We start from the raw sequence: 23910 nt of genomic DNA on the forward strand, positions 1-23910 counted from the left end.
AAGTACACACCCAAGCCAAGGCCAAGCCATGGTGAAGGCCTGACCGGCTCGACCAGTAAAGATACAACGAGCTGCTTTCAGACTCAGTTGATGACTTATGTAGACGGTGAAAAGACAAGTAGCTAAAGCTGCCAGCTCCCAGGTCCTTTCTCCCCACACTATAAAGAATGCCACCCAAACCAGAGAGAGCAGATGGCTGCCACACGAGTCGCAGGATTCCCTGCTGCTGACGAGCCAGCTCTCAGGTGAAGCTATGTGGTTTCTGCTGTGCAGCTCTGTTCTGAGGGCGCAGGGTGCAAAGCCCCACCCTGCCTCAGAGCCCGGGAGGCGATGAGAAGCTGCATCATGACAGCCTTCTGGGGAGAAGAGTAGGAGATGGCCTCGGAGCCCCTCCTCACAGGCCTGCCTCGTCTTCTCGAATTCGTGGAGGATCACAAGGCATTCCACCCAAACTCAGATCAGTCGTGGTACAAGCCTTTGCCTGCTTGGTCTCTGGCTCCCTGCAAGGTCGGCCAGGGAGCCACTGCAGAGCTGGCCTGCTACAGGGAGTCTCAGAGCGTTTAAATATTAGACAGATGCAATCAACTGTTAGGAAAATAAATATTAGTCTCTGTGTTTGAAGTTCTGTCTTCCTAATGCCAAAACAACCTGTTGAAAAGGTTTCATTCCTTTATTTAAATCCCTGTCGAAGGCAGTAGATATATTTGTCCACATTTTTTAATAACCAGTAGGCATCTTTTTTGGTTTAATTAGCAAAGTGTTAACACAGCTTGGGGACTGTCTCACGACTTTCTTCCTAAATGCGAGACCTCCCTCCATCCCTCCCTTCCGGCCCCAAACTAGTATTTTTTACATCTGCATCGTGCTGGGCCCTGTGCTAGGTGTGCCACACACAGAGCAGAAGGGACTGTCCTGTTAATCACAGGATAGGACGATGGAGGATTTCTTAAGATGCTTGGCACTCTGGGGTTTGAAACAGCTTTGGAAAGTATCTTACAAAACCCCTCAAATGTGTGCAGGTGTTATGCTCCTAGTTTAGGAGAAATACATTGTGAAAAAGAAAGAAGTCTTTTAAGTTTTGCAAATGTACAGGTAATTGGATTTTTAAACCCTGTGTCTATACTCATGTCACGTTTGACCACTTTGACTGAACTGGTTGCTTTATTATACTTGGGCTGAACTGACTGATCGTTAACTGGTCGATCTAGTCAAAATGTCAAACTAGTAACGAGCGTGGAAACGGCTCCCCTGTCAGAAAAGCACTGAAGGCTGCAGCTGATTGCCTGTGCCCTTCCTCCAAGGTGGCCTAGACAAAAAGAGACCGGGAACTAAGGGGCAGTGTTGAAAGAGAGACACATTGGCAGCCAATCCTCCGAGAAGAAATGCTTTATGCGAACTTGCATTCCCATGAACTAGATGTGCCAAGTTGATTTTTGGCACTTGTGCTATTTTTAATAACCAGTGGGTGTTGTACTGAAGCCATTGGCATGCTGTTTAGTTTAGCAGATTAGAGAACTCCTAGAAATGTTTAACCTGGAAGAATTCACAAACATTTTGCAAACAATGGTATTTTGATGCCCACACATCTGTGGCTCATTTAAAGTGTCTTAATGTATCAGTGCCAACAGTCATTGATCGGGAGCTCTCCCACTTCCTAATGGGATGCCTTTGGCTTGCTTTCGCACTCTAGGAATCCCAGCGATTGTGGTGGTGATTATACTCAGTGTGAAAAAGATCTGTATGGGACTCTGAGCTCAACAACTCCATTGTAAGTACCAGCATGTCTGCTTCTCCAGTGGTAACGCTCTTGGCCATCAGGGTATGGTGAGGTGCTCCCTGGCCTGGGGCTTGGTCTTGACACTGGCTTCAGGGAGGAAATTGGTCTCAGTCTTTTTACCCTAACAAAGTCATGCGTGCACTGATATAATGGTTAGGTGTCTGCGCTCAGTATGACCTTGGTCAATCAACTTACTTTACCTCTTCCTTCCATTTCCTCCTCTGGGAAACGGGGATAATAATGTTTGCTCTCAGTGTTGGGTGCAGATTAAAATGACACCATGTATGTAAAGCGCTCAGCATGTGGCCTGTCCCATCGGTGATACATATCTGGTAGTGATTATTAATTAATGAGTAGTTTATTTATCTATTTATTTATTTAATTTTTTGACTGGTAAAGAGCCCTCAAATTTATTAAATGGGGCTATAATAATGATGTAAATACAATGCAAGAAAACATAATAAATAAAAGAAATCGGCGTTATAGACATCTGGCAGCTATCATGATTAGAAAGCTTGCAGAACTTAGGAGTTGGAGCGGCCACTATAACGAAATACGGAAACGGGTTGGAAAACGTTTCTGTATTTCAACGACAACGGTCTCCCCTGAAGAAGACTCCACCACTTTCCTCTGTAAATTGGCTCAGCTTTGTTGTCCTGTGGTTGTACTTTTCTTTCTTGCTTTTTCTTTGCTCTTTTTGATACATAAAGCCCATCTCTTTGGTTCTCTCAACCACAGGTGCCAGAGAGTAGCTATTCAAGTCGCTCTACCTCTCCAGAACCTTCTTTTACAGGCCTGTAGATAGTTACCATGCAGTCCTTCAGACTGCACAACCTCACTTTACACTTTGGATTGTTTTTTACTTACCCGTATCCATTCTCTGTATCATAGCCTCTCAAGTTCTTTTTCACTATAGAGTTCCTCTCCCACTGGACTGGAAGCAAATGCACAAGGTCTTGCCCTCCAAACTTCTTCGTCTTTCATATTGAGATGACAGTTTCCAGAGGGTCAAAATTATATTGCCCCTGCCAGCAGATGCCTTGTAATTATAATTGCTCCTTATCCTTTCTCTTTCTCCCTTTTCTCTTCCCTTCCTTTTCATCTCCTCCTCCATCCTCCCTCCTTGCTTGTTTTGTGACTTAAAGGGTCCCCAGTGTGTGTATCTAATGGTGATTCTTCTTCAAAGATCAAAAGCAAAAGCAAAACCAGAACAAAACCAACTCCACTCCCCCTGAAAAAGCCCTTTCATGTGTGAATTGGTCAGTAAGAGGCAGACTGCTCTAAGAGCTTTTAAAAAATAATTATATTTTGAAGGAGTAATACATGCACACGGTAGAAAATTCAAATGTACAAAAGGGTAGAGGATGAAAAGTGAAGTCCACTCCCAACACCAAGCTTCCCAGTTTCCGTCCCTTGATGCAACTCTTATTGCCAACAATCGAATTTGCGTAGATATTCTCTGGTACACTTTGTCACCCAAATAGTAGATATACACTGCTTCGTACTTAACAGTATGTCTTGGAGATGATTCTCTAACCAAATATATAGCGCCGCCTTTTTAAAAGAGTTTTCTATAGCCTCTTTTAAGGCTGAAGATGATATTCAGGGAAACTTAAGTTTTTCTGGTTTTTTTTTTTTTTTGGCCACGAAGTTGAATGTCTTTCTTGTTATAAGCCACAGACATTTTGCAATGAATGCCCAATTCATTGCGCTTCAGATTGGCTAATAAGCATGTGCAGGAATGCAGCAGCAATATTTATTAAATCTAAAATCTTTTTGAAAATTTATTTTTTAAAAATATTTATTTATTTATTTTGGCTGTGCTGGGTCTTAGTTGCAGCACGCGGGAATCTTTAGTTCCAGCATGTGGACTTCTTAGTTGCAGCACGCATACGGGATCTAGTTCCCCGACCAGAGCTCAAACCGGGGCCCCCTGCATTGGGAGCGTGGAGTCTTACCCACTGGACCACCAGGGAAGTCCTGAAAATTTATTTTATTGAAGTAAAGTTGATTTACAGTGTTGTGTTAATTTCTGGTGTATGGCAAAGTGATTCAGTTATACATATATATAATAGTTTGCATTCGCTAATCCCAAACTCCCAATCCATCCCTCCCCCATCCCCCATCCCCCTTGGCAACTACAAATCTGGGGAACCTAAGTATTAGATTCTATTAGGGAAATTAAATGCTTTACCCCTACTCCCTTGAGACCCACACAAACACACACACACACACACACACACACACACACAAACTCACATACAGATGAAAGTACCCACACCAACGTGAACAATATGACCACAGGGGATATTTCTAGCTCTGGAAAAGAGGTCTCAGCTAAGTTGACACACAGTTAAATTAGTGAAGCTTGTCTACGTTCAAAAATCACAGGTAATGCATGTAGTAATTGGAAATGTTAAGAGATGAAGTATCTGTTCCTATAAATCACTGCATAATTCTTCTTTAATAGAAACTGTAAAGCCGTTAATCAATCCAGTGACCAGTGTTGCCTTTTGGAATTCAAACCTGTAGCTGTGGTGCGGGGTTGAAAATAAACATCATATTTGAAAGCAATACAGTTAGAGCTGTCTTCTTTTTGTTGAATTTTCATTAACTCTGATGATCTCATCGCTATTTGATATAGCAGTCCAAAAAGCCAGCCATTACCCGTGTCCTTTCACTGTGAAATTTATCATGCGAAGCAGAATTTATCCTGCAAATACAAGCTCAGGTGTAAGCCACTTCGGGGGGAATTACATAATTTGTTTTTCTACTATTGAGGAAGAGAATAGCCTCCCAGGGAATTGGACTGAGAGGTTTCTGCATGTGCAGGGCAGAAATATCCTCTAGGATTTTTAACTTGACGCTGGGAAGAACCCTGGACTGGGGCTCAGGAGACTGGGGTTCTGGTGCCAGCTCTGTCTGCGGTGAGCATGAGAGAACTCTGTCGAGTTGGTTTACACTCTAGGCCTAGGTGTTCTCGTGTGAAATGAAACTGACTCAGTGATCATCAGAGTAGCATTAAAAATAGGAGTTCATGTTTCTCTACCTCACAATGGCCTTCTCTCCTTGGTCTCTTCCAGTTGTTGGATTAAAGATGATCCTATCTTTTACATCGGTCCGGGAGGATCCCAGTGCCGCGGAGCTGCTGGGCCCGTGAGCCATGGCCGCTGAGCCTGCGCGTCCGGAGCCTGTGCTCCGCAACGGGAGAGCGGAGCACAGGAGAGCGGAGCACAACAGTGAGAGGCCCGCGTACCACAAAAAAAAAAAAGATGATCCTGTCTTTTACATCTCAGTGGTGGCTGATTTTTGCCTCATATTTCTCATGAATCTCTCCACATTCTGCACTGTTCTTTTGCTCAACCGAATTCCATGAAATCCCAAAGCCAGAAGACTCGACGGAAGATGATGCTGCATGACCTCAAAGGCACAACCAGCCTGACATCCTTACTTGGCCTCACCTGGGGGTTTGCCTTTTTTGCCTGGGGAGCTGTGAGGATCCTTTTCTTGTATCTTTTTGCCATTTTTAACACTTTGCAAGGTAACTGTTGCTTCTCTGTACTTTCTCTGGCTAGCTAAACCTCCATCAAGGTTTTTGCTGCTTTGGAAAATCTTACCTTTAGTATTCAGTATTTTTTCAAAGGAGGAAAAAATAATCCAAGGGGACTCTGCTGTCAATGACTGACAGGCAGCCGCTAGAAACATTGGCTAGATGTTAGGGCTTCATTAAACGAGACCACTCTCTCTTACTCAGGGATGTAGAGAGAAATCCAGATAGCTAACTCAACTGCAGCTAGTTGGCCATGTCTCTATCGAACACTGATAGGCAGTACACCCTACAGTATTCATTACATCAACACATTGTGCTCGTAAGTGTACAGATTCACACCTGTGTTGACATTTTGAAGTACATAATCCCATAGAACATAGCAATTACTGGACAGTAGAAACATTAAACTGCTGACCCCATAGACTCTGGCTGCATCAGATATCCTCATACTGTGGGAAGGAGCCAGGTTAGGAAATTGTAGAGCCATAGAGGATTGAACGTGGAGAGCAAAGAGCAGTGGGCCACGGCAAGAAGCCAAGGTTCTGGTCTTGGTTTTGCTACAAATCAGTCTTGAAAACGTCACCACAGCTGGTTGAATTAGGTGACCCTAAACGAATGACTCTATAGCTCTTTAGTCTCCTGTCTGTTTTCTGGTGAAAGGAACAAAGGATTAATGAAGTTATTCAATGGTAGGCCAAAGATGGCATGAGGAGTAAAAGGTAGGGCTCTGGTTAATACACTTCTGAGTAATTGCTGCTGTTCATTATAATCTGAATTCTTATAATCTGCTTATCTGGACATCTTGGCAGGAAGAGGCATGCAGAATGATTTCCTGGGCGTCTCAGAGTCCACCCCATGCTCTTATGCTCAAGTTTGGGCCAGCTCATTTGGGGTACTGGGGCAGGCTGTGAGTCGACTTGGGCAGTCCATTGAGTTAAGGTCTCCCTTATTGCTCTTAACTACTTATTCATTCAATAAACCCTTTATCAGAGTACAGGGAACTGGTGGTCCCATAGGGTGCTTCAGCAAGAAAGAGTTCTATGGTCAAAGAAATTTGGGAAATGCACAAAACTACCCCTCCCCATTCTTGAAATGACACAATGTTCCCTAGCATGGTACAAGTTCTGAGAAATTCTGCTGGGGGAAAATAACTTTAAAAATTTGTTTTAAATTGAACATTTTTTAAAACCTCAGAGTCCTTTGTTATTGTGGTTGTTAACCCCTGAGGAACCTTGGGAAATATGAGCTGCTCTGCAGTTAATATAGGCCAGGCATTGGCAAGGTGCTGCAGGGCGTGGGGGAAAATCCAAAATAAAGTATACTCTTTGACGGCAAGTCCTGTGATTCAAGAAACCATCTCATTTTAGAGCAATGCAGTGTATCAATTGGAACTTTTGTCCCACTGGATTCCACCAACCTTACACGGCCAATTCTGATTGGAATATAAAGAGACACAAGATATGTTGTTCTCCGTCCATGTGCCGTCTTTATTCCTTCTGACACTAGGGCCAGAATTTTTAGGAGCTCTCCACACTACTGTCACGTGGTTTCCTTTGAGGCTACCAGCGCTTGGTTGTATCTTAGATCGTCAACCGAGGGCCCGGTGATGGTTCTGCACTTTACCTCTTGACCTTACCTGGCCTCCACTGAGGTAGCCTGGTCTCAGTAGCATGATGCTTTGAGAACGAAGCGGCCTTGCTGTAGAATGTGGACAGAGGTAGATTCGTGAACTAGGTGCCTGTGTGGATTTCTTCCTAAGCAGTAACTCCAGGCTACTCTTGGGCTCACGAGTTCTGAGGAGAAACACACTCAACCTTATGGAAAGAGGGGTTAAAGGAATAGCTGATAAAAGAACCAGGAAGCAAAGAAGTTTAGAGCTTAAAGTGGGGGAGGGGTGTTTTGCAAAAACAGCATGTGCTCCATTCCTGTGGTGGAAGGAGAGAGTCGTGTCTAAGTGGGAAGCCTGGATGGGTAGATGCAGAATCCAATGGGAGATCTCCTGAGGACGAAAACCAAAGCCCAGATCCAACATCAACAGAGCCAAGCTGTCTGCGTCTGTCAGATGCACTTTATGTCAATCAAGCACCAAGGCTTGCTAGTTCCTAGTCCCGCCTACAAGGTAGAATGCGCCATCTTGCAGAAGGGGGTGTTTTCAGAGCTCTGAGTTTCAAACTTGAGTTCCATGGACACACACACACACACACACACACACACACACACACACACACGTCTTAAATATTCAAAACAAGACTGCAATGAAACAAGTGAACAAATTAGCCATTTAAAAGACAGATGGTAGGGCTTCCCTGGTGGCGCAGTGGTTGAGAGTCCGCCTGCCGATGCAGGGGACACGGGTTCGTGCCCCGGTCCGGGAAGATCCCACATGCCGCGGAGCGGCTGGGCCCGTGAGCCGTGGCCGCTGAGCCTGCGCGTCCGGAGCCTGTGCTCTGCAACGAAAAAAAAAAAAAAAAAAAACAGATGGCAAGTTTGTAATTCTGGCTGAAGGGGGTTGCCCTGTGGTCGTGTGAAAAAATGATGCTCTTGCTGAGCCATTTCTGAAGGAGGGATGCACAAATAAAAATGCAGGTGACAAAAACCTGACATCTTCCCTCCTGCCTATGTGCTAGTGAGTAAGCAGATCAATCTGTTATTGGAAAGAAAAAGGAAGGCTGTCAGGAAGAAAGGGCGAGCTGGCAGGCAGCTCATTGGAATTCACAGAATAACCTTTAAGTCTGAGAACTAGCTGAACTCCATGCAAGAAATCAGAGCAGTAAGGGGCTGGTTGTCACTGTGGCCCCTTGTTCCTGCTGAAGCTGGAGGAGTTTTACCTGCTTGGAGACTGGGATTTGCTCTCATCAGGCTGCCGGACCACCTTCCAGGCAGCTGCTGCTCAGAAAGAGTGAAGGCTGCTGGCTTCCTCTCCACTGCTGTTTGGTTACAAATGGAGATAAAGCCCTCAGGGGAGGTAGTGGGGCTTGTCACTTGTCACCGTTTAGCCTCCAGATTGCTGCCTCCCACCTGGAATCAGAGAGTCTCGGTGCTGGGGCCAGGAAAGCCAGGTCTTCCCGATCCAACTTCCCTTCAAGTGACAGGAAGTCACAAGTCACCACTTGAAACTTCCTAGAGACAGAGAACTCCGCACTCCATAAAGCAGAGCGTTTAACGTCCCTTTTCTTTCCTTTCTTTTTTAAATTGAACTATACTTGCTGTACAATATCGTATGTTACAGGTGTAACATACAATTATGTATGTTACATAATTCTTAAAGGTTACACTCCATTTAGAGTTATTATAAAATATTGGCTCTATTCCCTGTGTTGCACAATATATACTTATAGCTTATTTATTTTACACATAGTACTTTGTACCTCTTAGTCCCCTACCCATCCCTCTCTCCACTGGTAACCACTAGTTTTAATGTCTCTTTTTTAAAATTTGAAATATATTTGACATATAGCATTGTGTAAATTTAAGGTGTACAACGTGTTGATTTGATACATTGTATATTGTAATACAATTGCCATTGTCGCTTCTAATCAGCTCTGAATCTTATCTGGGTCATCCTTTCCCGGGGGGTGGGTTGGAGAGAGAGAGAGAGAGAGAACAACATCTTTTATAACCTAATCTTGGAAGGGACATGCCATCACTTCTGCCATATTCTATTGGTACAACATGGGAGGAGACTACATAAGGATGTGAATGACAGGATATGGGTATCACTGAGAGCCATTTCAGAGGCTGGTTCCCACTGCAGACCTTATCTCTCAAGCTCTAGGACAGACAGCAGCCCAGGAGGAAAACTGCGGTTGACCTGAAACCTTGATACAGACCTTTTGCTAGCACTGCCATTGAGAGGGAGGCTAGAAAGGTGACCTCAGAAAGCTAGTAATGGCCTTGGGGTTCCTTAGAAGGAGTATTGATGGTGACAAGAGTAGGCTTGAGTCTAGGCATTGGTGACAGCGAGTGAAAGAAGTTGAAAAAGACTGACCTTCTTCTCCTGGCTAGGGTTCCTCATTTTTGTGTTCCACTGGGTGATGAAGGAGCATGCCCAGTGGATACTGGTAAGATGCCATTTGGGGTAAGGTATTGAATTTACAGGTTTTCCAAACTGATGAGATTTACTTGTCTCCTGACGAGTTCATACACCATCAGCATCAAATGGAGGCTGTTTCCATGTCAGGAAAAAGATTTGTGCTTTTGTGCGGAGATGAATGAAGTCAGGTGAAGGATGGGACTTCGGCCATATTTTAACATAATGAAGCTTCGCTTTTGGCCCAAATTCCTTGGACTGCTTGTCCTTGCTGTCACTTAAGTCTCAATTCAATTAAAAGAACATTGATTGAGTGCCTACGGTGTTCCGGGCACTGGGTGGGGCTTTCTGGCCTGTAGCCAACAGTTGACTGAACAGATGTGGGAAGCAAGAAGTCATGGTGGAGGAGAGAGCTTGTCAGCATCCCAAGATGCCTGGCTGGTGGGCGGCCCAGATGGACCAGTGGCCCTTCCTGCATGGTGGGAGGTATAGTGGACTCTGGTGTTGCCTCTGAGAATATCTCCAGTTCAGGCAAACTGGTTTTCTATGCATCAAAATGCTCTTCCATCCAATTCAGGTAGCTTCGCTCAGTCTCAATGCAAAACTCAGTTTATTGCCTTTGGGGAAGGCGATGCTTGAGCTAGAAGATGCTATAAGTAGCACAGAGATCCAGTTCCTTTTTGCTGGGCATGTCAGTAACCTGCTGGTCCCTGTGCTGGGCTCTAGGGAAAGCGGTCTTCCTTGATAAGTGAATTGGCCCTGCCTGTACCACACATTATAGTTCAAACTTACTTCTCACAACTTCATAGAAAAGCTGCCTCCTTGAGGTACTCAGAACGAACAGACTGTACATTGGGCTTTATATTTTTAACAGGATTCTTAAGGTATAATTTACCCATTTGAAGTGTAGAATTTGATGAGTTCTCTGTTTTTAACTGTTTGGGGAGTCATTTCAGATGGCAGCAGCCTGTGTGAGCTCAATGTTGGGCAGAAACAGGAAAGACTGAAGAAAACCTTTGCGCACAACTTGTTGACACCGTCCGTCAAGTCAACTGCAACTAGTTCCATTTTCAAATCTTTAAGCTCTGCCCAAGGCACTCCTTCAAAAACAAGCTCCCCAAATGGTGAGAGAAAAGGCTACACTGTCTATACTTACATTCCAGAGGTATTGAATTAGTGTGAGGCCACAGACATGGTCTTGGGAAATGATTCCTCCTCAAAACGAAATGCACATGTGCATGTGCACACCTGGGCTTACTCTGGACTGAGAAAGTGTGCATAGAAGCACCTAGTGAACTTAGTATGTACAAGTCAGTGGGTTATTAGGTTCACGGAGGAGAGAAGAGACTGGAGGTAAAGAAAAAAAATTGCATGGGTAATTGCAAACAATCGTCACAAACTGTTAAAATCCGAAGGCACCTCATACATTGTCTAGTGCAATCCCCTCATTTTACAGATGAGGAACCTTAAGCAGGAAGAGGAGAACGCCTTATGGACAGTCCCGTCAGCAGCAGAATTGGGGCCAGAAGCTAGTGGCCCCCGAGCTAGTGCTCATCGCACCCCACCGAGAATACCGGCTGAGCTGCACATTACTCTTAGAGGCTCACCTTCTTCCACAGGAAGCCAAGCTTCTAGGTACAGAGACAGATGTGAGGTGGAGACGGGTGTTAGGAGGGAAAGTGTAGGGAAAGGATTGCTGTAAAGGCCTAAAGTAAGCAGAAAGGCAAACTAGAGCAAAAACTGAAGAACTTCAAGGTGATGTTATGATGACTCCGTGTTCTGTGCTTCCAGATGGACCATAGTGCAGTGGCCTTTGGTTGCCTTTCTTAAAGACCAGAGTAGACTCCGGTTCACACACAGAACACCTCTGGTGGCCTAGCTGTAGTCATTCTCTCCATCTCAGTGCTGGTGGTAGAATGGCCTCATCCCCCTGTAGTTTTCATTCTATTGGCTCCATCAGCAGTTCTATTTCCAAGGGCTGTAGGCAATCTGGAAGCAGTATGGTGGGTTAAAAAAAAAGGCACCAAACTTAGAGTCAGAAGAGTTTGGCTCAACTCACTAACTCCATGACCTTGGGCACATCACTTCCCTACTCGGAACTACATTCCCTCTACCTTCAACATGGTGGGGTGTGGGGGGCAGGATGAATCATCTCCAAAGGGCCTACCAGCTTCAGGACTGTGTGAGGCCACACCATTTTCCAGTTTAGGCTCATTGACTAGTGTTGGAGTCTCTGCCTCCATTTCTACATGGGCAAGTCGGTGCATGTGAAGAAAATCTTTCCATGGCCACAAGCGTCCATCAAATTTCTGGCCAGGTAACTTGCAGATATGTTGGTGCCCATGTGGAGCCACTGGGGAGCCATGGCATATAGAGGCACGAACTGTGGAAGGTTTTTAGTGGATAATAGTTGGATCTGATTGGGGAATATGTTCAAGAGGGTGAGTTAGGCTTGGCTCCCCTGCTGTCCTTGAGGGATATTGTTTCATCAGCAAATATACAGCCCAAATGGACATACTTTTCTTTGAAAGAGTAGTAGGAAATACCATGTCCAGGATTTTAATGTCGTTGGACCAAGCTATAGACCTGGAGAGCCCAGGGGCCTGCAGCCAGCACTGAGATGCTTGTCAGTTATGACAGTAACTCAGCCAGTGGGGCAGGTAGTCCAGCCTCTTGGGCCACAGGTTCTACGACTGCAACCTGGATGCTGCCATCAGACATATGGCAGCCAGAAACTCGATTCCATTGGCACTGAGTGAAAACTTGCACCCTCTGTACCACTAGGCACTCTCAAACTTGAGAAACAGCTGAACCTTCAGAGCAGGAATATCAAATTCATAGGGGATACAGATAGGTGTGTTATGATTTTATGTTGTCTTTTCCTGAAGGCCTCCAAGGTTTGTCCATGACTAGCCTCCTCTAGGTTAAGGTTACTGTGAATAACATAGTCTGTTATTCACAAGGCAGGAAGAACAGATGCACTTGTAATTGCTTAACAGTACTGTCAGGATGAATTAATTCACCCCAAATTTAGATTAAACTATCCGAGGAAAGCGCCACAACTTTTACTTCCTTTCTAATTCTTCTATTTATTCCTTCATTTGATAAACATGTCTTATGATTCTACTATGTGCAAAGTCCCTAATGCCACAGCTGAAAATGCTCTTTTTTTTTTTTTGCGGTACGCAGGCCTCTCACTGCTGTGGCCTCTCCCGTTGCAGAGCACAGGCTCCAGACGCGCAGGCTCAGTGGCCATGGCTCACGGGCCCAGCCGCTCCGCGGCATGTGGGATCTTCCCGGACCGGGGCACGAACCCGTGTCCCCTGCATCGGCAGGCGGACTCCCAACCACTGCACCACCAGGGAAGCCCTCTTTTTTTCTTTAATGCAGACAACTTTGATGAAGATCTCAACTGTTTCTCTCCTTTGAGTTGTGAAGCTGTGGAAATCAAAATGAATTCCATTCACAAACAAAGATTTCTTCAATAAATCCCAGCCGAGATACCCACCTTCCCCTACCCCCAGATTGGGGAAAATGTTGATTTTGTGAAAGCATCTGCTTCAACTTTGTATTCTAAATATTATTTTGGAAGGGGCAGAATAAGATAACATTTAGTGAATATTAAAGCCAGAATAATTCTCCTATTCATTGTAATAGTTGTTTCTTACATTTTTTTGTAGAGAAGTTATGAGCCTATAGTTATGATATGTTAAGGGAGAGCTGTCTATAGCGTTGGAGATTTTGTTTCGAAAACTCTTGTGTCTACATCCTAAAAGAAAAAAAAAAAAAAGATCGTGATCAGGGTCCTTACAGTGCTGAGAGTCAAACAATTTCAGGCGGCAGAAGTTTCCAGGTACCCAGTTGGCCGGACACCCACGCAGGCAGTAGATAAGAAAAGTCACAAGGTCATACCTTTTGGGGAAAAAAAGATGCTATCCCGTTGGCTTGTCATGACAAAGCACCTGAAATCCGCTTTACTAAAGTTACTCTTTTGATTGAAGCCCCTTGTTAAAATGTCAACATGTTTTGTGAAAACGGTGGCTCATCAATCCACAGACACCCATCAGTTCCTTAGCGGGGATGAACTTCTCAACCAAGACAGCCCCTGAGGGCACAGGAGGCAGGGTTCTGAGGGAGGGAACAGAACAGGAGCTGTCTGAAGCTGGTGGTTTTTCCTAGGGAGCAAAGGTCAGGGTGAGCAACAGTAAGAGATGGAAGAGAGAAGACTCATCCAAAGGCAGCGGAGTGACCCTGAGGATGAACTTTGCCTGCCTTACACTCTGTGGCTAAGCATGATGTGTGGCTTTTTTTTTTTTTTTTTTTTTTGCGGTACGCGGGCCTCTCACTGCTGTGGCCTCTCCTGTTGCGGAGCACAGGCTCCGGACGCGCAGGCTCAGCGGCCATGGCTCACGGGCCCAGCCGCTCCGCGGCATGTGGGATCTTCCCGGACCGGGGCACGAACCCGTGTCCCCCGCATCAGCAGGCAGACTCCCAACCACTGCGCCACCAGGGAAGACCAGTAGCATAGTTTTAAAAGTCAGAAAGAGTAAGCTTTAATTTCCAGTTTTACTACTTCCTCTGTGATTTTGTGTGAAGAATGTGTTTCTTCTGAGTTTCTGGATCATCTGTAAACTGAGGGAAAGGAAATGATTCCTACCTTACAGAGATATTGAATTGATAAAAGTTAATAATGATTCCAAACTTCAGCATGCTCCCTAACATGAAGCTCTTTCACTTGGGGATCTGGGAAATTGGAATTGTGTAGATTGAAAACACATTGTTTAATATCCAGGAACTCACTTAATCCTTTTGGACTTAATTTCCTCTACAGCTACCAAAAACACTCACAATACAATAGCACCTTTTGTGTGTGTGTGTGTGGTATGCGGGCCTCTCACTGTTGTGGCCTCTCCCGTTGCGGAGCACAGGCTCCGGACACACAGGCTCAGCGGCCATGGCTCACGGGCCCAGCCGCTCCGCGGCATGTGGGATCTTCCCGGACCGGGGCACGAACCCGTGTCCCCTGCATCGGCAGGCGGACTCTCAACCACTGCGCCACCAGGGAAGTCCTGAAAATATATTTTGATCCCATCTTCTAGGACCCTTCAGCTCTGAATAGGGAGGGCTCAGTTGTGGGAGAAGGAAATCTGCTTACATTCCCCATCTTACCATACTCTTGGCATGATACTCACAAAGTGAGATTCATAGAAAAGGGGGAGGCATATGGCATTCAGGTGTGAGTATTAAGAAAAGCCCCCAAAGAAATCAATAGTAAGTGGTAACTTCAAATATTGAAAAAAAAATTCATCTCATCTAAATGCATAAGAAAGCTACAGATGTTTCTTTAACATATGTAGTCTTATGCAAATGTTTATGTGAATTAAACAAAAAGTTGGGACTGGCAAATTCTCAAGTTTTCAATATTTACTTATGTGAACCTAGTATTCATCATAGAAACAGGTGGAAGGTTTTTGCTCACACCTCCTATCACTTAGATGGGAGGGGAGGCAAGCCTGAAGGATGTGCTACATTAATGGGGGAAGGCACTCAAATCGGGGGATGTACTAGATAGATGGTTAGATAGTTAGATAGATAGATAGATAGATAGATAGTTTTCACCTTCAGAATGTTAGCCAGCTCATCCATCGTGCTTAGCTGGTTTGGGGCAGCAAGGGGACCAGAAATAGAAATGAATCTGGGTTGCAGTGAATTTTGATGAAGGTCTAGTTCATGCAAAAAAGATTAAAAAATAAATCTTCAGCCCACCAATTCCCAGAGGAATGGAAAACTTTAGAGCAATTATAGGGGAAGAATAAAGACCTAGTGTAACAGCTTCCATCAAATCTTAGACACTGGCCCTTTCAGGGGTAGAAACAGAGGGGTATACTTTATAGTGGATCAGACTTCCCCAGTTGGTGGACCTAAAAAATCAAGTTGTGAAGGCTGACAGTGAGTTGGATTGTCCTCTAGCTGTTTTCCACCCCCAAAATATTCTCCCAGTCCTTCTCCCCATCCTTTATTAACCTCAAAATGGTTGTGTAATATACCTACTCCTCTGCATCTTGGCTTTTTTGATACTGTTGTTGTTGTTTTACATTTAGCAATATGTCAGAACATGAAGGGTTTTTTCTTTTCAGACTGCATGGTATTCCATTGTATGGCTATACCATAACTTTTTAAACAGGTTTCCTAATGATGGTTTCCAAATGTTTGCTATTTCAAAAGAATGCTGCAATAAATAGTCTTGTACATGTCCCCCCAAAAAGAAATAGGTTTGTGGACTTGAGGTTGGGGGACTATTTCCTAACACTGGGACCAGTGGCCATACAGCTAGTGACTGCTTCCTTTTGACTGAGTCCAGAAATGTAAGCAAGTAAAGGTTTCAGGGAGGTCTGACATTCTTTTAAGCTGTTTATCTGACCAAGTACAGCATGCTGGTCATTACAGGTGCTTCCTCTGGGCCCAGCCCTATGCCAGACACCACAGAGGATGCAGTGATATATAAGCCACAGTGCTACCCATAAGAAACTGGGGCTGTCCTTGGAATAATAAAACATCCACACCAGTAACAAATTGTAGTAACAAATGTTCACCCTTCAAACTGTGTGGTAGAGACCCTCAGGCATAATATACAGAAGTCACTTAATTATAAATCTAATTCCTCAAATACTTATTGAGAATCCACTATGTTTGAGGTGCTAAATAAGACAGATACAATTCCTACAATTGACTGGGGAGACAGGAAACCAAATGTCCAATAACAATACTGTGTGTGATACTGTCACACACTATTACTGGAGGTTTCAATTTATACAGCTGGTGGGAGGACAAATAGATACAGCCTCTTTGGAGAACTGTTTCGTAGTTTCTAATAAAAAATTAAACAACTCTATGACCCAGCAATTCCACTCCTAGGTATACGCCTTAGAAAAATGCAAACATATGTCCACAAAAAGACTTGTACACAAATGTTCATAGCCGCTTGATATTCGTAACAGCCCAAAACATGGAAACAACCCAAATACTCATCAGCAGTGGGAGCAAACAAATTGTGGGAGGCTCATGCAGAGTAATACTACATGACAGTGAAAAAAGAATGAACTATGGATACACAGAACAACACGGGTAAATGTAAAATATATACTGAGTCAAATAAACCAGACATTAAAGATTATATACAGTATGATTTCATTTATATGAACAGGCAAAAATAATTGATGATTATAGAACTCAAGATAGAGGTTATCTCTGGGGGAAGGGTATATACTGGGAAGGTGCAAGAGGGAAATTTCTGGGGTGCTGGAAATGGTATATATCTTGATCTAGATGTTGGTTACAAAGGAATATACACATATAAAAGTTCATCCAGCTGCACACTTAAAATAGAAACTTTTATCCACTTTATGTATGCTGTCTCTCAACTGAAAAGTAGAAGGGAAAATCTTTTTGGAGGGTACTTAAGCAGTATCCACCCAAACTTAAATGTACATGTAATTATCCCCAGAAATCCAATTTCTAGCATTTTATCCTAGCATAGAAATATAAAGATGTATGGGCAAAGTTCTTTACAGCAACCCTGGAACAGTGAAAACTGGAAATAAACTAAAGCCCAGCAATATCATAATGGTTAAATAAATGTGGGCTATATATAATATGAGATAATATGCAGCTAATAAAAAGAATAAGTTACATCAATATGATTAATAATGTAAAGATGTCCACAATATAGTTTGTGCTAAAAAGCAAATTGCAAAATAGTACATATAGTATGATAAAATGTGTGTAAAAATAAAACCGTGTGTGTATGCATATCCATATATATGTAGCCCACAGAAAGTTTGCAAGGATACACACCCTCTTGTTAACAGTGGTTTACCTCTGGGGGAGTAATTGGTGGGGACTTTCACTTTTTATTTTATATACTTATGGATTGTTTTAATTTTTATAAAATTAAAGCCTATATACTTTTTGTAATTTAAAATGTTAGTAATAAAAAATAAAATTTTAGTAATGATCAAATACGTGTAGTGTTCTGAGTTTCCCTGTCTTGGCTGTTATCATTCACTCACTGAGATAGTAACAGTAGAAGTAATCAAAGGGGGATTGTTGAGAAAGATGACAAATTCAGTCTTGGACATCTGGTTTTGAGATGCCTGCAGGACATTCAGGTGTAGATGTTTAGAAAGGAGTTGGATAGGTAGGTCTGGATCAGAGGGGAGCAGTTAGGGATGGAGATAGACATTTGGGGGGTATGGATGGCGATCAAAGCCACTGTAGGAATCAATGTGATTACTGAGGGATAGTATATAGCGGAATAATGGAAGCAAGGAGGCCCAGACGTGAGGAACACGAAGGGGCCGACAGAAGTGGATCAGCCTGCAAAAGCCATCTTGAAGGAATGGCTAGAGAGGTGGGAAGGAAACCAAAAGTATGAGGGGTCGTGCAAGCCGAGAAGGGAGAGGTTCACAACAGACAAAGTAGTGGCAATATGCTGTGGAGAGTGGAAATATGAAAAGGGGAGGAATATCTCTTCAGGATTTAGTGACAAGGAAACTCTAGTGAGATCAGGAGGTTGAGTGTGTAGGGGGACAATTGTAGCTCTTTCATGCTTAAGGAAACTTTTTTTTTAATATAGAATTTTTTCATGGGAGTCAAACTATTGAAACAAATGCCACTACCCCCCCTCCTCACTAGCTGTTATTATTATTTCTTGTAAACATTTCACTAATTCTTAGAGAATGGTCTCATGGGAAGCTGCTCTGAAGTGCTTTTTCAGTTACTTGAGTTTGCGATCAGTGTGGTAAGTTGCTGGCAGGCATTTTGGTGAAAGACCCATCCATAGTTAGGAAGGATGAGGCCAGTGGGCGGATTCTAAACCTACATTGATTGCTCAAAAATATAGCTCTTTCAATAAATTTAGTTGCTATGTTGCAGGAGGTGGTGGTGGAGATGGGGGTCACTGGAAAGGACTGAGGTTGAGACAGATTTTTTTTTAATATAGTATTAAAATCAGAAAGACTTGAACACATTTACATGGTGATGGGAAGTATCAATAGCTAGTTGAAGTATAGAGATTGAAATACTGAGGGGGAGAGGGTACAATTTAGCCAACCGAGCAAGGAAGGAGGGGATGGGACCCATAGCCCAGATGGACAGACACCTCCTAGACAGAAGGTGAGACACTCCATTGTAACAGGAAGGAAGGAGGAAACGGTGGGAGTGGATGCTGGCAAATTTATAGATTTGGTAATGGGAATTTAAGGTAGTTCTCATCTGCTAGCTTCTATTTTCTCTCTGAAGTAGGAGGTGATGTTACCTGCTGAGAGTGAGGGGAGAAGTGATCAGGTGGAGAAGGTTTAAAATAGCTGCTATGGAGAACAGGAGGAAGCGCTGAATGAGGAAACAGAAGAACTTGTAGGCCTCCTTCAAGCTCCACTTGAGGTCATAATCGGGGGGATGGTGTGAGTTCATGTCCTGGGAGTGAGGGTAGAGGCGGAGGGTCTACACAATGTCAAGATCTCTGATCAACTGGGTTACTTGATTCAAACAACTAGTTAATTCAGTGAAGGAAACCTGCTAACATAATTACTTGGCACGAGAAGAGCCCAAATCATGATTACATCCCCAGTGGAAGCATTTGGATTGAATTCCATCACCAGAGGCTCTATAGCATGTTGGAGAAAAGGAGACTTAACAGTAGCACCTCATTATTCTAGTCACAGCTCAGAAGCAGCTGCCTTTACTATTCGCACCCTCACCAACAATACTTTTCTAAATTGGAACGTTTCTCTTTTTTTTTTTTTGCGGTATGCGGGCCTCTCACTGTTGTGGCCTCTCCCGTTGTGGAGCACAGGCTCCGGACGCGCAGACTCAGCGGCCATGGCTCACGGGTCCAGCCGCTCCGCGGCATGTGGGATCTTCCCGGACCGGGGCACGAACCCGTGTCCCCTGCATCGGCAGGCGGACTCTCAACCACTGCGCCACCAGGGAAGCCCTAAATTGGAATGTTTCTTATTGCAGCATTACTTATGGTGACAGGAAGTTGGAGCGGCAAAATGTGGTGGACACACGTTTGGGAGTCGTCTTCAGCAATTAGAAGCAAGGGATTAGATGTAGATAGAACAACATGTATAGATTTTGAAAACAATACTGGGTAAAAAAAATAGCAAGAAACAGAATAATATTTACTGTAATACCATTTACAGAAATTAAAGACATTCATTGAAAATGATAATATGCATTTTATAAGAATACATACAAACAAAAATATAGTAATTAACCAGAAGAGAATGGTGGCCAATGAGGGAGGAGAGTGTGAATGACATGCTGGGATGGCCGGGAATAAATAAATTCTGTGTTTGATTAACTCAACCTTCTGCACCTAAGGCACTAACTAAATACAGAGGTAAATAAATCCAAACACTTCCTAATCTCTTGAAGACTTTGTTTCAAGCAACACCTTTATCTCCAACCCAGAATAATGGACTCATACAGGATCAGAGCTGGGGGAGAGCGTGCAGGTCATCTAGGGCTGCCCCTCACCTCACCACTTATTTTTATTGAGGAAGAAACTGAGGCTCTGAGAAGGGAAATGACTTGGCCAAAGTCACACTCTCAGTTGCAAAACTTAGACTAGATTCAGATCTCCCAAGCCCTGTACTCCTTCCCCTGAACCCTGCATATCCACTCGAGAGAATTCTCACTTGTTTTGTTGTCGTTGGCCTCTTAAATGAATTCAACTTCATCCTATGGTTTCTGTTTATTTTTTTTAATCTAAAAATAAAAACAGGAAAAAGGTGTACTGCCCTGCTTTGCTTACACAGGGGAAGAGCGGTTAAAACCAGTGAAACTTATCCCAATTGCAAGGGTTCTCAACAATTTTTTTAAAAGCCTATGACACACTTTTTAAAAACTTTTATTGGGATATGATAGCTAGATTGAAGGGCTTTCAAAAGTTTACTAAACAAGGCAGTAATAATAATAATGTAGTCCCTACTTCACTGCTACGTCTCACAGGGCCTGGGATAGCATGGCGACATTAATCTACGTGTTTATCAGCACACGTCAACCCTGTGTCATGGTTTGAGTAGAACAGTTCCCTGCACTGACCACCCTCACTTATATACCCTTGAGGCATGTGAACATGCAGTCTTTCTGGACATCTGGAGTGATATTGTTCTGTGACATCCATCTGATGTTGTTTGATGTTGCCCTATGCCTCTTCCCCCTTTGCAGGTTGAACTCCAGTCTATTCTATATTGCGTGGTCTACTCAACACAATATTCTTTACGACAGTCATCATCGTGACATTTTGCATGTTTGGTCATAGTAAAAGTACATCACTTTCTTGACTCACCAGAGAGGTTCAGGGCACACCTGCTGAGCCCCACTGCCACAGGCTATAATGGAAGGCAGCAGAATGGAGTCATTACTAGTATCAGAGAGGCCAGGGTTTAAATGCTAGACCTGTCACTGTGTCACCAACCCTTGGCAAGATACTTAAGCTGTTTAATACAATCCAACAAAAATTCATGGACCTATTATAAGCAAGGTTCTGTTCTAGGTGGTCGGGGGTACAGTAGCAAATAAAACAGATGAAAATCCCTGCCCTCATGAGCTGACATTTTAATAAGGGGGAGATAGACAACAAACAATTAACATAATAAATAAGTTAGAAGGTAGAAAATGTCATGGACTAAATAAATAGTTGAGAAGTGTACTTGGGTATTGGGTTGTTGGGGATAGGGTGCAGGTTGCAGTATTAAATAGAGTGGTCAGGGTAGGTCTTATTGAGAGGTGACATTTGGGCAAAGAGGAAAGGAAATTAGCCATATGGCTACCAGTGGTGGACAAAGATATTTCTGGCAAGATCAAGGAACAGGGAGGTGGCAGTGGAGGGGTGAGGAACGCTTGAATTCTGGATATATTTTGAAGGTGGATCCATCATGATTTCATGACAGATTGGGTATGGTGATTGAGAAAAATAAGATATCAAGAATGACTCCAAGGTTTTTAGCCTGAACAACCAGAGGGATGGAAATCCTGCCTGCAACTGATGAAAGGTATAGTTACTGCCCACATCTGATGAAAGGCAGAGTTTGGAACAGGTTTTCCTTCTTTCTTACTTGTTTATTGTGGGGAAAGATCAGAAATAGTGTTTTGGACGTGTTGAGATGTCTATTAGAAATGGTAGTGGAGGATTTCCCTGGTGGCACAGTGGTTAAGAATCCGCCTGCCAATGCAGGGGAGACGGATTCGAGCCCTGGTCCGGGAAGATCCCACATGCCGCAGAGCAACTAAGCCCGTGTGCCACAACTACTGAACCTGTGCTCTAGAACCTGCGAGCCACAACTACTGAGCCCGTGTGCCACAACTACTGAAGCCCACGCGCCTAGAGCCCATGCTCGGCAACAAAGAGAAGCCACCACAATGAGAAGCCCGCACACCGCAACAAAGAGTAGCCCCCGCTCGCCGCAACTAGAGTAAAGCCCGCGCGTAGCAATGAAGACCCAATGCAGCCAAAAATAAATAAATAAAAAGAAATCCTAGTGGAGATAATGTTTAGTAAGAACACAAGCCTGAAGTTCAAGGGATAAGTCTGGGCTGGAGGTACAAATTTGGGAGTCATGGATATAGAGATGGCCATGAGACTAGGTGAGACCACCTGAGGAAGGCGTGCAACTAGAGAAGAGCTCCAAGGACTGAGTTCTGAGGCCCCACAGCATCAAGAAGTCAGAGATGGAACACAACCAGCAAGGGAGACTAAGGAGTGATCTATGAAGTTGGAGGAAAAGTAAGACAGCGAGGTGTCCTGAAAGCTAAGGAAGGAAGTGCATGGAGGAGGGAGTGATCCACTGTCTTCAGTGCTGCTGACGGGTCAAGGATGACCGTGACTGAGAACTGACCCATGGATTGAGAATGTGAAGGTTATTGGCGACTTCGCTGGAGCAGGTGTTATAAATGGTGGAGGCGAGATCCTGATTGGAGTAGCTCTAAGGAAAAATTGGAGACAGAGCGGAGGCAACTCTTTAATGGTGTTTGCTGTGAGTGGGAACAAAGAAATGGGTGGTAGATGGTAGATGATGTCTTAGCCCCCTCCTCTGTAAAAGGGGATTGATAGCATTGTCTATCTCTCAACATTAATGACAAAATTAAAGAAGATCCAATGCAAATTTTTTGAGTACTGAGATAGTACATGTAATATGTTTATTACATAATTGGTACTCAATAAAAGGTAGTTATTATTTTAATAGTGATTAGCCATTAAACATTATAACATTAAAATAGAATTAAAAGCATATTCCTTTTTAAATAATACATATTTTAGTGTCCTAGGCCAACAGATGAGTCATTGTATGAGGGAACAAAAAAATCTCAGAGGGAGGGAGGGAGACGCAAGAGGGAAGACATATGGGAACATAAGTATATGTATAACTGATTCACTTTGTTATAAAGCAGAAACTAACACACCATTGTAAAGCAATTATACCCCAATAGAGATGTTAAAAAAAAATCTCAGAATAAGTTTTGCTGTAGTGCACATCAAACCACATCTCACAAGATGACCTCCAAAGAACACATCAGCTGAGTTTTCATCACATCTGTGCTCCCTAGAATGGAGTAATTATATGTAACTACCAGAGGCCTAGGAGAAAAGCTTCTTTCAAAACCACAATCTTCTCTCAAAATGGGACAAGCATCTCCATTAGTGAGCATATCTCTTAAGTGTGACAAGGCCGTAAATTTGGCCTCCTTTTTTCCTGTATATACATTATTTTTTCCTCTCTCAGCCCCTAACTTCCAAGTTAAATGTCACAGAAGTAAACTGACATCTGAGAATTTTCTCCTGTCCAAGCCAATACACCTTCTAAAATCTTTTTAAGATGGTGAACAAACGATATTACATAAGCTACAAGTTGTGAAGCCTGAGCAGACCTGAAGAGAGTTTATCTGTGAAATAAAATAAAACTTAAAACGAAGTTAAGCTGACAAGTATAGAATATATGGTGGTACACACAGTAGTTAGCGTGCCGTATGTTAATTAGGCATAAGTGGTGAGCTATTAGCATGAGTGATTCGAATTAGTTATTCTGTTACACAGCCAAGCCTGATTGCATCTTTCCTCTTTGTTAATTTTCCAGGCACTAATATTTCTATTAATGGTGAAGATGTTGATGTTCTCCAAAACATCACATTCTATCATGTTTGTTTACTTGTTAATTCCTTTCTGTTTCCAAGAAAAGGTGTTCTTCCTTTCTAAGAAACACACTTCCATCACCTCCTCAGGGATCTGCCTCCATCAATTCCTTCTCCTCCATGACCCAAATCTGTCCTCTGCTCACAGTGCCCAAACCTCTGGCATACTAAAATTCCTTCCCCAGAATCTGTCTCCCCCACAAGCCAGCACCCTATTCTGCTTTCTTCCAGCACCAAACCCCTCACAATCCCCAGTTTCTCATTTTTCAGTCCTTCTTCCTCCCCAGCAACCTACCTTCTTCCTCCCCTGCACTACTGAAACTGCTTGGGCAAAGATCACCAAGGACCTACTAATTA

The 23910-nt window shown here is 43.5% G+C and overlaps 1 protein-coding gene across 1 annotated transcript in view; it reads left to right on the forward strand.

Annotated features, from left to right (window-relative positions):
* Window positions 1-11236, forward strand: part of ADGRG4 (adhesion G protein-coupled receptor G4) — a gene marked incomplete at both ends in the record, with an annotated part of 71604 nt that extends 60368 nt beyond the window's left edge. Inside the window, 8 exon segments of the mRNA XM_082864413.1 lie at window positions 1691-1726; window positions 1729-1768; window positions 5018-5135; window positions 5138-5318; window positions 9333-9388; window positions 10268-10522; window positions 10814-10992; window positions 11149-11236. Of these exon segments, the coding sequence (XP_082720539.1) occupies window positions 1691-1726; window positions 1729-1768; window positions 5018-5135; window positions 5138-5318; window positions 9333-9388; window positions 10268-10522; window positions 10814-10992; window positions 11149-11236 (953 nt within the window).
* Between the last annotated feature and the right edge of the window lie 12674 nt (window positions 11237-23910).

Source organism: Leucopleurus acutus (assembly GCF_964270905.1).
Source record: "Leucopleurus acutus genome assembly, chromosome: X".
NCBI lineage: Eukaryota > Metazoa > Chordata > Mammalia > Artiodactyla > Delphinidae > Leucopleurus > Leucopleurus acutus.